At 43.2% G+C, this 15991-nt stretch overlaps 1 protein-coding gene across 1 annotated transcript; it reads right to left on the bottom strand.

The window, feature by feature from the left end:
• Positions 1-3186: 3186 nt before the first annotated feature.
• gabrg1 (gamma-aminobutyric acid type A receptor subunit gamma1) lies at positions 3187-14425 on the bottom strand (the record flags this gene model as incomplete). The annotated part of the gene is made up of 10 exons (XM_079752761.1): positions 3187-3471; positions 5594-5790; positions 6145-6297; positions 6475-6612; positions 7155-7237; positions 7845-8065; positions 8181-8248; positions 10518-10678; positions 12501-12692; positions 14391-14425. The coding sequence occupies 10 exons, from the start codon at positions 14423-14425 to the stop codon at positions 3187-3189; spliced, it is 1533 nt and encodes a 510-aa protein (XP_079608887.1).
• Positions 14426-15991: the final 1566 nt, after the last annotated feature.

Raw genomic sequence — 15991 nt, 5'->3', positions numbered from 1 at the left:
AAGATTATTTGAGATGTATACAAAATCAATATGGCTTGAGCGAAATATATATATTAAATGGATTATATGGAGAGTTATGTTTGGGTCATTAATAGCAATCATGTATGGCGCAGACAACATTGCTATGTTTCATTGATATAATTCATTGCAACATGGAGCTACTTTGTGCCTGTGTGTATATATATACACACACACACCTTTCCTTATTTTCTATTATGGTCCTTCAAACATTTGTGCTCAAGGTCATTGCATGAACACAGTTCATTTTTGTAGCAGAGGATACCACGGTGACACATGGATTTAGGAGGGCCACAGTACACTGAATATAGACAGGCAGCACTGAACAGCGAACGCTTATTATCTTAATGACCTTATACCTTCCCAATGCAGTACAGCCACGTGACAACTGGAACCATGAAGTCTGTGCTCACTGAAAGATGTACCCAGATATATGTGACTATACAGCCTCATGCCTCACTCCAGACTGTTAAAGATGTACCCAGATATATGTGACTATACAGCCTCATGCCTCACTCCAGACTGTTAAAGATGTACCCAGATATATGCGACTATACAGCTGTATGCCTCACCCCAGACTGTTCACATTTACTTTTGGAGCTTTTGGAAGTACCCGAGGATAGAGCGGACAACAGAAACAAAGTAACTGGGTCCTACACTTGCATACAAAATTCCTTTCAAATCAATCATCCGTGATTTATATAGCTGTGGTCAATCAGACCCCAGACAAACACAATGTCTGTACATTCTAAAATAACACAAGTTAAAATATCTCCCATGTCACAAGTGTAGTGTTAAAGACAATCTAAGTTAAGGACAGTAGACTACACAAAGCACTACCCAATATCTATATAATCCCATTGTTTTGGATTTTACTTTTTACAGCAAAAAACATACTACATCTTTCAACAACAACATTGAACATGTTTAAAGGGCAACAGGACACAATAATTCACCACCAATCAATCACCACATCTTTGCAGCTCAAAACAATCCATCTTTGTTTGATCTATTTAGGCTGACATTCACTTTTGTCTCCCACTTACCTCTAACGCAGGTAACTAAGTTCAGTGGTTTGATATTGGACAGTCACTGCCGGTCTTCATTCAGAATAATGCAGAGCACCACAGGAAAAGCTACAAAAATACTTTGGACATAAAAGACAACACTAGTAGCCCACTCCCCAGCACGGACACGCCTATAAGGTTGCTTCCCTTGGGAAACACCTTTTTGCTATTGAATAACTGGAACCACCACTGCAAACTCCCTAAGCTGCATATCTGCAGCGATGTGTAGCTTTTAGTGTAGAGCTTCATTAAAGCATCATTAAACAAGCATGTTGGCATCCCCACTAAATACATGTGTGGGGAAAGTATGTAGCAAAACAATTGGGAAATGATTACAGCTGGACTAACTTATGAAATGCAAGAATGAACTCATTGGCTGAGGCGACCACATCACAAAAGGATCAAAACATGCATATATCACGCAAATCATGTTTTCTTCCTTAACACACAAAAAAGTTTTGAGGATATATAAGACTGCTAAGATACTATAATGCAGCACACATATTCATTTTCAATTGCTAATTCCTTAAAACATTTTATATTAAATGGAATAAGAAAATAGAAGGAGCAATATGCAGTGATAAAATGCTATATGAAAAGGTAGATTTAAAACAGGCTGTAGCAAACTGCTACAGTAAGGCAGCATTGTTAGCGCTCATATTGTGTACAGGGCTTTCCCATAACATGTCAACTTACAGTTACAATATATATAATTATGAATGTTGCACATTTCATTGCTTGTTAAACTTTTTATTATTTCTCGGGGGAGGAGGGTATGAACTCTTAACATAACTTTGATTAGGATTCATAGCTCTTCTCTGTGCTTTATGCACATTTAGCTTTGACACAGTCAGATCTGATCCCAAATATTGACACAAACATATGGTTCAGTATCTTTGGCATCTGAAATAGTAGGCGGATAGGCCTGCAGTCGCGTTTTGGAGGTCTAAAGGTCTTATCATGCTGGTCACATTTCTACAGCTACGTGTACATATTTTTTCATTTAGCACACAGAAAAAACGTCTTGAGTTGCACATGGGCATTTGCTAACAGTATGTACATGTACACCTGCCTGTAAGTAGAGCTGCTTTTACCTCATGCAATATACAGTCTGTATATCTGTATAATCTATAGTATATTTAACTATACCTACTCTAAAGTTTGAAAGAAATATGATTTCAGATGAATGTGAAGCAAAAAGTGCAGTTCTTTCATGCTGCTGTATTAAATGGCCGTTTGTTTTGTGTTTCGTTATTGGTGCTGGATGGTATCGGTTCATTCTAAGAGGTGCAGTGCAACCAACTGAATCTCCATCTGCTCCCGCCCTCTCCAACGACCTGGAGGAGCTACGTGGCCTGTAAGGTACCAGTAGGTATTCAAAATGATTTCATTGTCTATAACTGCATAGAGGAGCCAAGTGTCAAGGGATGAGGTTCCTTGAAAGATTTATAATTTGTACTGAGTTATTTAGTCTGTAAAACTATAGTTCATAGCAGACAAGTAACCATTATGATTAAAATAAATGCATGGAGTCCCCTCGAGGGCTGTTTGTCCCTTCTGGGATACTGTACCAACATGTCGGCTCTGTGGAATAGGATTGCTATTCTGCAAAGACATTATCTGATGAAATTGTACACATAGTAGGGTATTGTCCAAATATATACACCATTATGATGCAGATTCTGCATCTATCTTGATTAGATATTTCAAGGATTCAAGATTTTGATCATAAGACATTTAAGATTTTTGACTGGGATGCTGAAGACAATAATAATAGTTTTTTAAGTTTACAAGTAAATTGTCTAACTTTTCCAACTACATTAAAAAATTGTCTATTTTAATGTAGAAATTAATACATTTTAGACAATTTATTGGTATGCAAAAGACAATAATGGAGTGGGATTACCTATATAACAATGAAATCATATATTTTTATTTTTTTACGTTTTCCGACAACCGTCATACCACCATGATACTGCATTTCATTTCCCTCTACCTGTTCTTAAATCTTTTGAAGAAGCACGTCGGCAGACAGTAAAGAAATTATGACTTTATATAAGGGTGTCCATGGCAATTATCCTATTTGTTGCGTTATTTTATTTTACAGATACAGATATCCTACCCAGTACACCAGGTTGAAAAGACCGAAGGCTGTGGGGAAAAATACTCTTGAATACGAGTCGATCTTGGAAACCCGCACATGCATTCTGTTTTCCCGCCAGGCCCCGGAACGGCAGTCGTCAAAGCAGCAGAAAAAGCTGGCGCAATCTTTACCGTCCAGACACTCGTACATGTAGTCGTCCTCCTCGTGGTACGGCAGGATGTGGTTCATGTGCAGCAAAGACGTCCCTGGCCGGATGTTCAGCAGGCTGGTGGACTTGTGGTGCTGAGTGGGACAGACAGACAGATGCTAAGTGATGACAAAGCATACGGGAATTGGGGCCAGCGTCATGGACAATGACGCACAATCGATTCAAACCGTGCTACCTAGTGGTTCTGTAACGTTATAATACAGTTTCAAAATATGCTCCCCATATTCTTACAGTGTAACTGGAGTGAGTCTTGGTGTAAAATAACGTGATTCTGTCGTGGGAGCATCGTCTAATAGAGGACATTGGACTGCTGATCAAAACCAAACACATAAGGTAGCATGTGTTGATAGAAAATGCTACCTTATGTGTTTGGTAGCATATATATGGTAGAGTATGTGTATTTTACACCTCTACTACACCAGGGATACATTTTGTCGGCATGTGCAGAACCACCAGGTGACACGATTTGTGTCGCGCTGACAGAATATAATGCTGATGTCATTTTGAATGCCGGCTTTTCCTTGACCGTGCCGGGGGCTTGGCATGCACAGGGTTACATTCATCATTGTTTGTATGTAAGGCAATGACAGCACAGGTATTAGTTGTTACTGTTCAATAAGTAGTTGGTTTTACATCCAAAGCCATCTCTGTTCACTGTATTTTTCACCATCAGACCTTTTGGGAGAGTTAAAATCAGTTGTAGGTTCTCATGTGTTCACACGTGCACATCTTGCGCAAAATTAATGAAAACTTTTAATTTTATGGTTATTGTTATTACATAGTTTTGCGACTGACTTATGGTCCTACATGGTTTAATCGATTACACTTTGGCTTGATACCTGTTACACTTCTTCATAACTGTTAATGAAGTTAATCAAATTTAAAGATAGATTATGGAAATGTTTTAGTTTTAAATTATCCCTCAAATGCCTTCTGTTAGGATTTTCTGCAGCAGGGTAGAGAATGTGAAGTTCAGTTTTTTGCAAGCCTGGCTTTGTGATGGTCAGCGGGTTTGGAGATTATTATTGATTTACCACATTAACCATAAATATTCTCTGAACTTATTAATCACTGAATCAAATAGTCACCTACTCCGTAACCACACAGACAATTCAGATTGCTATTCGTCAAAACAAATGACTAGTTTGATTTAAATAAAAACGCATTGGTCTCTTCACAGAAAAAGGTGGGTTTAGTTCTTCTTTAAATGTTCAAGCGACCAAAGCTCAATGTCTTCTTTGATGCTTGTTCCTGATTATTCCAACATCGCAGCAGTACCTGTGCGTTGCTGACCTTGGTCTTCAGTACCTGTGCGCTAATGACCTTGGTCTTTAGTACCTGTGCGTAAATGACCTTGGTCTTCAGTACCTGTGCGTTGCTGACCTTGGCCTTCAGTACCTGTGCGTTGCTGACCTTCAGTACCTGTGCATTGCTTACCTTGGACTTCAGTACCTGTGCGTTGCTGACCTTCAGTACCTGTGCGTTGCTGACCTTCAGTACCTGTGCGTTGCTGACCTTGGACTTCAGTACCTGTGCGTTGCTGACCTTGGCCTTCAGTACCTGTGCGTTGCTGACCTTGGACTTCAGTACCTGTGAGTTGCTGACCTTCAGTAGCTGTGCGCTGCTGACCTTCAGTACCTGTGCGTTGCTGACCTTCAGTACCTGTGCGTTGCTAACCTTCAGTACCTGTGCGTTGCTGACCTTCAGTACCTGTGGGTTGCTGACCTTCAGTAGCTGTGCGCTGCTGACCTTCAGTACCTGTGCGTTGCTGACCTTCAGTGCCTGTGCGTTGCTGACCTTCAGTACCTGTGCGTTGCTGACCTTGGTCTTCAGTACCTGTGCGCTGCTGACCTTCAGTACCTGTGCGTTGCTGACCTTCAGTACCTGTGCGTTGCTGACCTTCAGTACCTGTGAGTTGCTGACCTTCAGTACCTGTGCGTTGCTGACCTTGGACTTCAGTACCTGTGCATTGCTGACCTTGGTCTTCAGTACCTGTGCGTTGCTGACCTTCAGTACCTGTGCGTTGCTGACCTTCAGTACCTGTGCGTTGCTGACCTTCAGTACCTGTGCGTTGCTGACCTTGGCTTTCAGTACCTGTGCGTTGCTGACCTTCAGTACCTGTGCGTTGCTGACCTTCAGTACCTGTGCGTATCTGACCTTCAGTACCTGTGCGTTGCTGACCTTGGCTTTCAGTACCTGTGCGTTGCTGACCTTGGCCTTCTTGGTGCGGTTGCTGGTGAAGTAGTGCAGCGTGCCGTACTCCATTAGGGCCGCGAAGGTGAAGATGAAGCAGACGGAGACGAACAGGTCCATGGCCGTGACATACGACACCTTGGGCAGGGACTTCCTGGAGATAGTGCTGAGGGTCGTCATGGTGAGCACCGTGGTAATACCTGTCAATAAATGAAATTACTATTATTCATATGTTCATTATTACAATTTGTATTTTTGTTAATAATAATATTTTATGGTAATAATAAGAAATATATATTATTTATAACTTTTTTTTGCATAATGTGTATGAAATATTATATAATGCATGATGAAACATGATTATTATTATATTATTATCATAGAAACTGACTTAAAAACTATTCTTAATATGTCTGATAAGGAGACACAGATAAACAGAATCCACAGAGCTCCATCTCTTTGTGTTAAATGTACAAATATTCCATATTTGATCAAATTAAGCTCCTTTACAGATTTGAGTTCAGTTATATGTGTGAAATAAAAAAATGTCAAACCCAGAGATGTGCGGGCTGGAACTGCATCTTTGTTAATCCAGAAGGACACCCAAGACAAGACAACAATCATACTGCATGGTATGTAGGTCTGGATAGTGAAGTACCCCATCCTCCGGCTCAGGTCGAAGAAGATGGTCATGATGACGTATTCCCCTAAAAACATTGAAACAACCAATAGCGTTGGTCCCATCACACCCTGATGTCCACGCACCGACCCATGATCAGTATCGTTGCTCCCATCACACCCTGATGTCCACGCACCGACCCGTGATCAGTATCGTTGGTCCCATCACACCCTGATGTCCAGCACAGACCCGTGTATGCTCTTACCTGACTGAGTATGTGCCACCTCAGTCGTGTTTCTCAGCCCTACGAAGGCGAACTGGTAGAGCCTCCAGTACCGCTGGTCAGCCACCTCCACCGAGCTCCTCTGCCAGCGGTACATGATCTCGTTCTTTGGGTAGCCATCTGGAAACGTCGGCAGAAACACACTAAGAAAGGCACGCCAGGGACCAGGGTTCATACTCAAGCAATCTGTATTCCGACCAAAGGACAGCAATACAACTGCAATACACTGGTAGATGTCAATGGCACCTCTTTAAAGCAAAAGGAGAAAATAAAAGACATTCGAGACGGAGGAGATCTCCATCCACAATGCCATGGGATGGACTTGTACTTTCCACATGGACCGGCGCATGTGGAAAATGACAGCACATGGCAAGACATGGAAAGCCAGAGCACAGTGTAGACAAATGATAGGTTACAGATGAGTCAGAACAGGTGACAGGGTTCTGTGGCCAGGCCTGAGGTCTTTACCGTTTACAGGTCATGACAGGGCATATTCAAAACCTCTGCGATGGTAATGAGCGAGGGGGGGTGTGTGTTTGGGCTGTAGCCGTCAACACTTGTCCACACACTGTGGCCCCTTGTAAGCTACTTGAAGCTGAAGTTGAGATGATGGATTAAAACAGGGGGCGGGGCAGGGGGAGGGAAGCATTTGAGACACCTACAGCTCGAAAACTCCAGTGGGCAGGAGTGCTCATCCATTGGAAAGTTATGCAGCTTAAGGTAGCACTCCGCATTAATAGTCAACCTGACAAAAACAGAAATGGTGACAAAAAGAAAGCAGGTCTCAGAATCATTCCTTAGTCATTAGAGCTTAAAGGATATTCTGGGATCGACATCAGCACTGTTCCAATCCACCTCTGTCCCCATCGACCGGCAGAGGCCCCTCATACCATATATTTTGGTTCAACCCTTTACCTCTTTATAACTACTTCTCTATATATCTAAATGTATCCTTTTGACATAATCGCAAAGCCTTAAAATGTATTTGTCTACCTATCCTTAAACATCTCTATACCTCAGTATTTGTAACATTATATACATACATGGACGGATATGCTACCCACTAACTCATATTTATTTCCCTTTCGTATTGTCCTTAAATGGCAGCCATAACTAGTTCATGAAGGAAAACATAGCAGTAGAAACATACACACACACACACACACACACACACACACACACACACACACACACACACACACACACACACACGAAAACAGAAAAAGTATGTATACAGTGGCACAAACAATAACAGCAACAATGTTAACAGTCGTTAAAACTGTAGAAATGGCTCTGGGGAGGACATTGTGCACACACGTCCCCTGATCCAACATATACAAGGTCTACTCCACCTCAACGTGTACATCACTCTGCCATTGCTCCACAGCCTCAGGAGACGGTTCGGAGTGGTGATCCAGTGGGCGTCGGATTTCCTGGAGTTCCGGAAGAAGGTGTCCGGGATCCAGATCTTTCCCACCATGTTACTGTTGAGCATCAGCAGCTTCATGGAGCTGTTGAACTTCAGGCGGCTGTCGTACCACGTCTGGGCGAAGAAGATGTCGATGGTGTATTCCTGTGATCAGTAGGCAGCAGAGGGCACAGTGGGCGGAGGAGGCACATCAGTCCAAGAGGTAGCTACGTTTAAGTGCTCCCCTCGGGGCATTTTATGACACGAGGGTTTGGCTCACCATGTTGATGGGGTCGACCGGTCCGATGCTGTTGACGTACACCGCCGTCTCGATGACCGTTGGTCGCACTGAAACACAGCAGTCGTGATGCTCTCTTTAGTTTCAGCATCATTTAGTCAGCGTTCGTCAATTTTTAAACACGCACACTATTATTAGATGATTCACATTCATGCCTGAAATTTTGATAAAGGAATAATACATCCCGACATTGACTTTTAAGGTTTTATCCTAATTTCAGTGGTTGAGCTTAAATCACTTCAGCAGGGCCCACAGAGTCTACTTTCTAAGAATAGGGCCGGGCTTATGATGGAGTGATCAATATTCCTCTCCAGGATCACTACCTCCTGACTGATGTGCAGTAATAGGTGCTATAGATCATGTGAACTTGTCAGCCATTATCAGCAAACAGAAATAGAACAGTATTCTCATTTTACATGTGAGAGCGATTACTAAATAAGTGAGCTTGCAGCCTTTTAATAATATAAACCTTTAACCAAATGAGGTGAACATGAATGAATGCCAAGACGAATTTGAAGAGCTGTGGCCGCCTTACTTCTTGTTCCATCAAATGACTCAGAGGAGAGGTTAGGGCCAATTTGTGAACCGTAATCACACAATAATTGTTAAAAACTTCACTCATTATCTAGCAGGGTTACTTTTCTTTTACTCTAGCAGCTACAGTAGGCTAATAAACAACGGCAAAGAAGAGCTGGTTTGCAATATATATTTGGCTATATCTTGTCACAAATTAATTAGGTAGACATTTAAACTGAAGTTCTTACCAGGGGCGTTTCTAGGTTTCATGAACATCCGGGGCTTAGCCCAATGGGAAAATGAAAATGCGCGTATAGTGCGCGGCAAATTTATTTGTATGTTTTTATTGTGCATGCAAATTTTTTCATAATGCTTAACCTAAATAAACAAAATACGCAATTTATCATAGCTTTAAATAGCTACCTGACTGCTGTGCTGCTTATCCCCAAACATCTAAAGTTCCATTCAAGTTATTTCAGAGTAAAATAAATACAAGTGAGACAGACCTTATATATATATATATATATATATATATATGTATGGATATAACTGGGGATAGGATAGGTTCATCACTTTCATCACTCACTTATCACTTCTAGACTGAATTGATGCATTCCATAGTTACCAGTAAATATACCAATAAATATTGCTTCTTTTTCTTTTTACAGATAAATTGTATTCGGGGCTAATTAAATAATATCCGGGGCTTTAGCCCCGAATAAAACAGCCTAGTGATGCCACTGGTACTTACTATCGCAAACGGAAGCTTGTCCATATTTTGAGGAAAGGAAAACATCCAAAGAGGGTTTGAAAGCACTGAAGTCTATTTGTAACAGTTGTTTTTACTGTCAAAGAAATTGATATTTAACACAGACAATCCGCATGGCACAATCGCGATTGACACCCCTGATTGAAGTGCTGACCTGGTACATACCTGGCTACCTGCACAGCACCTGACGGTGTCTTCCACAAGGCTAGGCAGACCTATGCTAAAGCTAGTGAGATATGCACATGTTTTGGGTAAATGGCTTTTGAGGAAAGACAAATTTTTTCAATTGGATTTCATGGTTTTTTTCACTGGTTTCACCAAATTGCCTACCTTAGATTTTAAGCTATGCTTAACAAGCAGGTAAAGGCATTAAGTTAATTTTACTATATAACATGTTGTAATATGCTGTTTTATTGGATGGAAAACCACACTGTCTGTTAAGGGGTGAACATCCCATCCCGGACAGTCTTTTTCCGATTCTCCGGCAGGAGGCTGCGGTCCATCAGGACCAGGACTTCACACCACAAGAACAGTTTATTCCCCTGGGCAGTCAGCCTTCTGAAGAAGGCATAACCCTCATATACTGGACGGACACACTGGAGAACTGCGCAAAATCAGCTGATCGCAACATTCCTTTTGTGAGATATTGAAACGCTCCGTGGTCAAGCAGCTGCAGTTTGATAAGAAAAAAAAGCTTGCTTAAAAATGTGTGTATTGAAAATGGAATCTCCTTTGTGATACTGGGTAAGTTTCATAAGATCAGATGTTACGTGTGAGGCTATGTGTGGGATGCGTACCAAACACCATCTCCTGGTAGGCCTACTCACCTGAGTAACTCACTATAAAAGTTATGTTCACCCTATATATCAGTATTATATTTATATATTGTAAACCTCTAACTAGAGACATACCAAACCGAACCAAATTCTGCAAAATATCAATGATACAATAATGTTACACTGTCAGGATAATTAACCACCCAAGGACAAATGAAGCAGTTTGTCCTTTCACAGTGTCCCCTGTTCTGTCCTCACCTCCAATATCAGGTCGTAGTTTGTTGTCGTAGCCTAGGAGGAGTTTATTTAATATCAAGGTGACGTCGCTCTCGTAGACCTTGGGCGAGAGCACCCAGGTCTTATTGATGGGAACGTCCTCGTAGTCCTCCTCATCTTGTTTGCTGGGTCCAAAAGCACTGCTATTGAGAAAGAGGAGAGGAAGACGTACACAAACGATGCAAACATAATAAATCACATGTTGGGGGAAACGTCAGCCCCATGGGCACAAACTGGGAGCTTCAGCCACAACCAATATGATCCAGAGCAGAACACCTGAGAACACTGAGAACACCTGAGAACAACTGAAAACACCTGAACACCTGAACACCTGAACACCAGAGAACAACTGAGAACAACTGAGAACAACTGAGAACACCTGAACACCGGAGAACACCTGAGAACACCTGAACACCTGAGAACACCGGAGAACACCTGAACACCGGAGAACAGCTGAGAACACCTGAACAACTGAGAACACCTGAACACCTGAGAACACCTGAACACTGGAAAACACCTGAGAACACCTGAACACCGGAGAACAACTGAGAACACCTGAACTACTGAGAACACCTGAACACTGGAAAACACCTGAGAACACCTGAACACCGGAGAACAACTGAGAACACCTGAACTACTGAGAACACCTGAACAACTGAGAACACCTGAACACCTGAGAACACCTGAACACTGGAAAACACCTGAGAACACCTGAACACCGGAGAACAACTGAGAACACCTGAACTACTGAGAACACCTGAAAACACCTGAGAACACCTGAACACCTGAACACTCGAGAACAACTGAGAACACCTGAACACCTGAGAACACCTGCAGTCACAAGCTAGCAGGCATACTGCTGTTATATACAGTCCTACTGGCTGCTGTATATATATATATATATATATATATAGTTCTACTGCTGTTATATCTATACATAGTCATACTGCTGTTAGATACAGCCCTACTGCTGTAACCTCAAATGTGTGAAAAGACTTTCACTATCCGTCACATGGAAAAAGGGGGGTTGAATACGTGAATATATGTTGAATTTGTCAAAACTGAAACATTTAAATTATTTCTTTATTGGTTGGTAGATGTATCTGACTGAGACTGTTCACTGGGGCAAGGGCGTAGGAACCGGGGGGGATGGAGGGGACGTGTCCCCTCCAATATCGGAGACAGGCTTATTTGTCCCACCTAAAAATTATACTGGATCTGTCAGGTTTCCAATATGTGTCCCCCCCAATGTTAAACTCATTCCTACACCCCTGCACTGGGGTGTCATCAGAATGGCATCCAAGACGGATACAAGGGAAGATAAGAATCCCCAAAACAGCCACAATGCCTCTAAGCATTGCCTCTTGTACTGGACTTGTGTAATGGCTGCTACACGATGGATACAATGAAACACAGCTGACAATGGGAAGGAACATTTAGAGTTCAGTTTCACCTAGTTTTTCATGTTCATCTATTTGGTTGCGCTAATGTATCTCATGTGATGCCTCTCTAACTAAAAGTCCTTAAGTATGACTGGATGCAAGCAAGCAAGATCCTACAGAACAAAACATCCCACCTCTTTGTATTTTGGATCTGGTTACGCTCAATGTATTCATTTGTGAGCAGATATTCATTTGTACTTGGTGACATTGTCCACTGGATAGCAGGTCACACACACTCGCACAGGCACACACTATTCAATTTAGCCTACTGACAAAACATGAACTGTCTCTCAAACTGCTACCACCAAATGTTGCCTTGAACAACAGTATTTTGCATACTTAATTATGTAAATTGCTGAAGAATGTAATTGCGTTCATGTAGCCGAGGCTATATAAACGAAACCCGAGGAAAACATCTGCAATAATTCTCCATTTCCATCCCCACTAGATGACTGTCCTGGCTCCAAGCAGCTCCACCAAAAGCTCCTCAGACATTTTGCAGCATCACACGGGGTGTACTCACCAGAGTCCTACTAGAGCCAACGCCAGCCAGGGAGCCATTGCTCTGCCTTTGACAGATTGCTGCAGAGCCTTGGCCACAATCACGCCGAGTACCGGTTTCACAGCCCCACGCAACAACCACCACGTTACAAAACGACCCGTCTGACGCGCTCTCCGTTTGAATTCACCTAAACCTTTATTGGCATCGGTTTGCCTGCTGTTCAATTGAAACTAAATGCTGCGATTCGTGGCTATTGAACCATGCATGCATCTCAATATATTCCGTGCACGGGGTAGACCTTCCTATCCGCCTGGAGAGGGGGGGGGGGGGGGGGGGGGTAGAGAGACGCTCCTACTGCGCTCATCGTGCAGACCGCTGACTGCGCTCAGTTTCTGCAGGTTCTGCAGTGCTTAACAATGATGACTCGTTTGGGGGACTCGGAATAACATCAAAAACGTAGGGCGATTTGTCTTTAAGAAAATGCACATGCGTATTCTGGTGTCTAGCTGTGCTTTTTAGGGTGTCGTTATGATCTTTATTAGCTAGTCGGCCTATTAATAATTGTGTTATATTATAATATTAATTATGGCTTCTTATTGAGTCAAACAAGGTCATGTTCAAAAAGCGAAAGGTTTCAGTTCTATAAATACATTAAATCAATATACTGTGGGCCTATGCAAAAGCACTACAAAAGGAAAGGTCATCAACAGAAGGTCTTCTACATATATTTATATATATATATATACATATGTCTGCACTGCTTCCACCGGGTTTGAACAAGGGTATCATTGAGCATTGTTAAGATAAACCAGTTTGAGCCTCTGTGATCACCAGAACGCCGACATCATAAGGTGACAGCTGTGGTGCTGTGTGTTCTCCCCCTGTGCCTGCCACACCCCCTGTCTGACTCTCTGCTTTGCCTGCCGAACTCAGTTGTTCACTTCTGGCCTGCATCAGCTCATCAGCTCCCCTTTAAATACACCTGCTTTCCCTGCTGTCGTCGCCAGATCGTACTTCTAACTTCAGTGGTAGTTTTTCGTACCTGGACCCAGTATTTACGTGTTGTTTGTTCTCTTGTTGAAATCTTGTGTCTCCCCTTGGTTTCCTTTTGTCCTCAGCGTGTTGATCACCTCCAGCCAGCCTGCTTCATCACTCCAGCCTGAAGCTCCCCGTTCCCTGACTCACTACTCTCTGTTCAAAATAAACCTGTTCACACAACGTCCTGTCTCTGTGTTCTGCTCTTGGGTCCAGCTGCTATCGAACCCTAACAAAACCAATGAGAGCTTCTGTGATCACCAGTAGGCCGACGTCATGAAGGGACCAACATGGGTAGGAAATATTGACACAAGATATAAAACAACTGATGTTCTCCCTTCGTCCTGATTTGACAACGTGACAAATCAACGTTTCCTCCTTTCTTTCTTTCTTTCTTTCTTTCTTTCTTTCATTCTTTCTTTCTTTCTTTCTTTCTTTCTTTCTTTCTTTCTTTCTTTCTTTCTTTCTTTCTTTCCTACTTTCTCTCTCTCTCTCTCTCTCTCTCTCTCTCGTTTATTTGTTTGTTTATTCTTTCTTTCCTACTTTCTCTCTTTCGTTTGTTTGTTCTTTCTTTCTCCCTCTCGTTTGTTTGTTTGATTGTTCTGTCTTTCTCTCGTTTGTTCTGTCTTTCTCTCTCGTTTGTTTGTTCTTTCTTTCTCTCTCGTTTGTTTGTTTGTTCTGTTTTTCTCTCTCTCGTTTGTTTGCTTGTTCTGTTTTTCTCTCTCTCATTTGTTTGTTTGTTCTGTCTTTCTCTCTCTAATTTGTTTGTTTGTTTGTTTGTTCTGTCTCTCTTTCTTTCTTCTTTCTTCCACCCAGCGAGCCACCTCAGACCGTCCTGATTGGTTCATTCTGACCTCTCAGTATATGACTGCCAACCTGAACATCTTGATGGTCTCTGGAGGGTCAATCATCAGTCTTATTCAAGAGCCTTTCCACGAGTACGAGAGTCAGCGAACATAAAAGCCCAAAACACGGTGAGAGGTTACACACAACCCTTTGCCTGGCTGTTGATCTGCTGCAGTATATGGAGCCCTCAGCCACAAGCAGGTTACATCCTGACCTCACATATGGAGTGTTTGCAAGTAGGTAAATGAACATTTAGTGAACATACAGTAACAGCGGTCCCGCTGACATACACACACATGATTTGCCTCGGCCAGTCAGCAGGAGTAGGTGGTCAAATAATCAACATGGTCAATTCGGCCAAATGTCCGGTGAAGGAGGCCAGAGCTCTTTGCTCAGTGCTGATCGGCCCTATCAGGTCTGAGGCCCCTCAGAACATTCACACTTACTCTCTGAGGGCCAAAGGCCTGTCTTACTCTCTGAGGGCCAAAGGCCTGTCTATCAGGTCTGAGGCCCCTCAGAACATTCACACTTACTCTCTGAGGGCCAAAGGCCTGTCTTACTCTCTGAGGGCCAAAGGCCTGTCTTACTCTCTGAGGGCCAAAGGCCTGTCTATCAGGTCTGAGGCCCCTCAGCACATTCACACTTACTCTCTGAGGGCCAAAGGCCTGTCTTACTCTCTGAGGGCCAAAGGCCTGTCTTACTCTCTGAGGGCCAAAGGCCTGTCTTACTCTCTGAGGGCCAAAGGCCTGTCTTACTCTCTGAGGGCTAAAGGCCTGTCTTACTCTCTGAGGGCCAAAGGCCTGTCTATCAGGTCTGAGGCCCCTCAGAAAATTCACACTTACTCTCTGAGGGCCAAAGGCCTGTCTTACTCTCTGAGGGCCAAAGGCCTGTCTTACTCTCTGAGGGCCAAAGGCCTGTCTATCTGGTCTGAGGCCCCTCAGCACATTCACACTTACTCTCTGAGGGCTGAAGGCCTGTCTTACTCTCTGAGGGCCAAAGGCCTGTCTTACTCTCTGAGGGCCAAAGGCCTGTCTTACTCTCTGAGGGCTAAAGGCCTGTCTTACTCTCTGAGGGCCAAAGGCCTGTCTTACTCTCTGAGGGCCAAAGGCCTGTCTTACTCTCTGAGGGCCAAAGGCCTGTCTTACACTCTGAGGGCTAAGAACCTGTCTACACTCTGAGGGCTAAAGGCCTGTCTTACTCTCTGAGGGCTAAGAACCTGTCTACACTCTGAGGGCTAAAGGCCTGTCTTACTCTCTGAGGGCTAAAGGCCTGTCTTTCTCTCTGAGGGCTAAGAACCTGTCTACACTCTGAGGGCTAAAGGCCTGTCTTACACTCTGAGGGCTAAAGGCCTGTCTTACTCTCTGAGGGCTAAAGGCCTGTCTTACTCTCTGAGGGCTAAAGGCCTGTCTTACACTCTGAGGGCTAAAGGCCTGTCTTACACTCTGAGGGCTAAGAACCTGTCTACACTCTGAGGGCTAAAGGCCTGTCTTACACTCTGAGGGCTAAAGGCCTGTCTTACACTCTGAGGGCTAAAGGCCTGTCTACACTCTGAGGGCTAAAGGCCTGTCTTACACTCTTAGGGCTAAAGGCATGTCTTACACTCTGAGGGCTAAAGGCCTGTCTTACAGTTT

Source organism: Pollachius pollachius (genome assembly GCF_949987615.1).
Source record: "Pollachius pollachius genome assembly, chromosome: 15".
In the NCBI taxonomy this organism is placed as follows: Eukaryota; Metazoa; Chordata; class Actinopteri; order Gadiformes; family Gadidae; genus Pollachius; species Pollachius pollachius.
The sequence above is the reverse complement of the archived record's forward strand: the minus strand, read 5'-3'. Positions and strand labels throughout refer to the sequence as shown.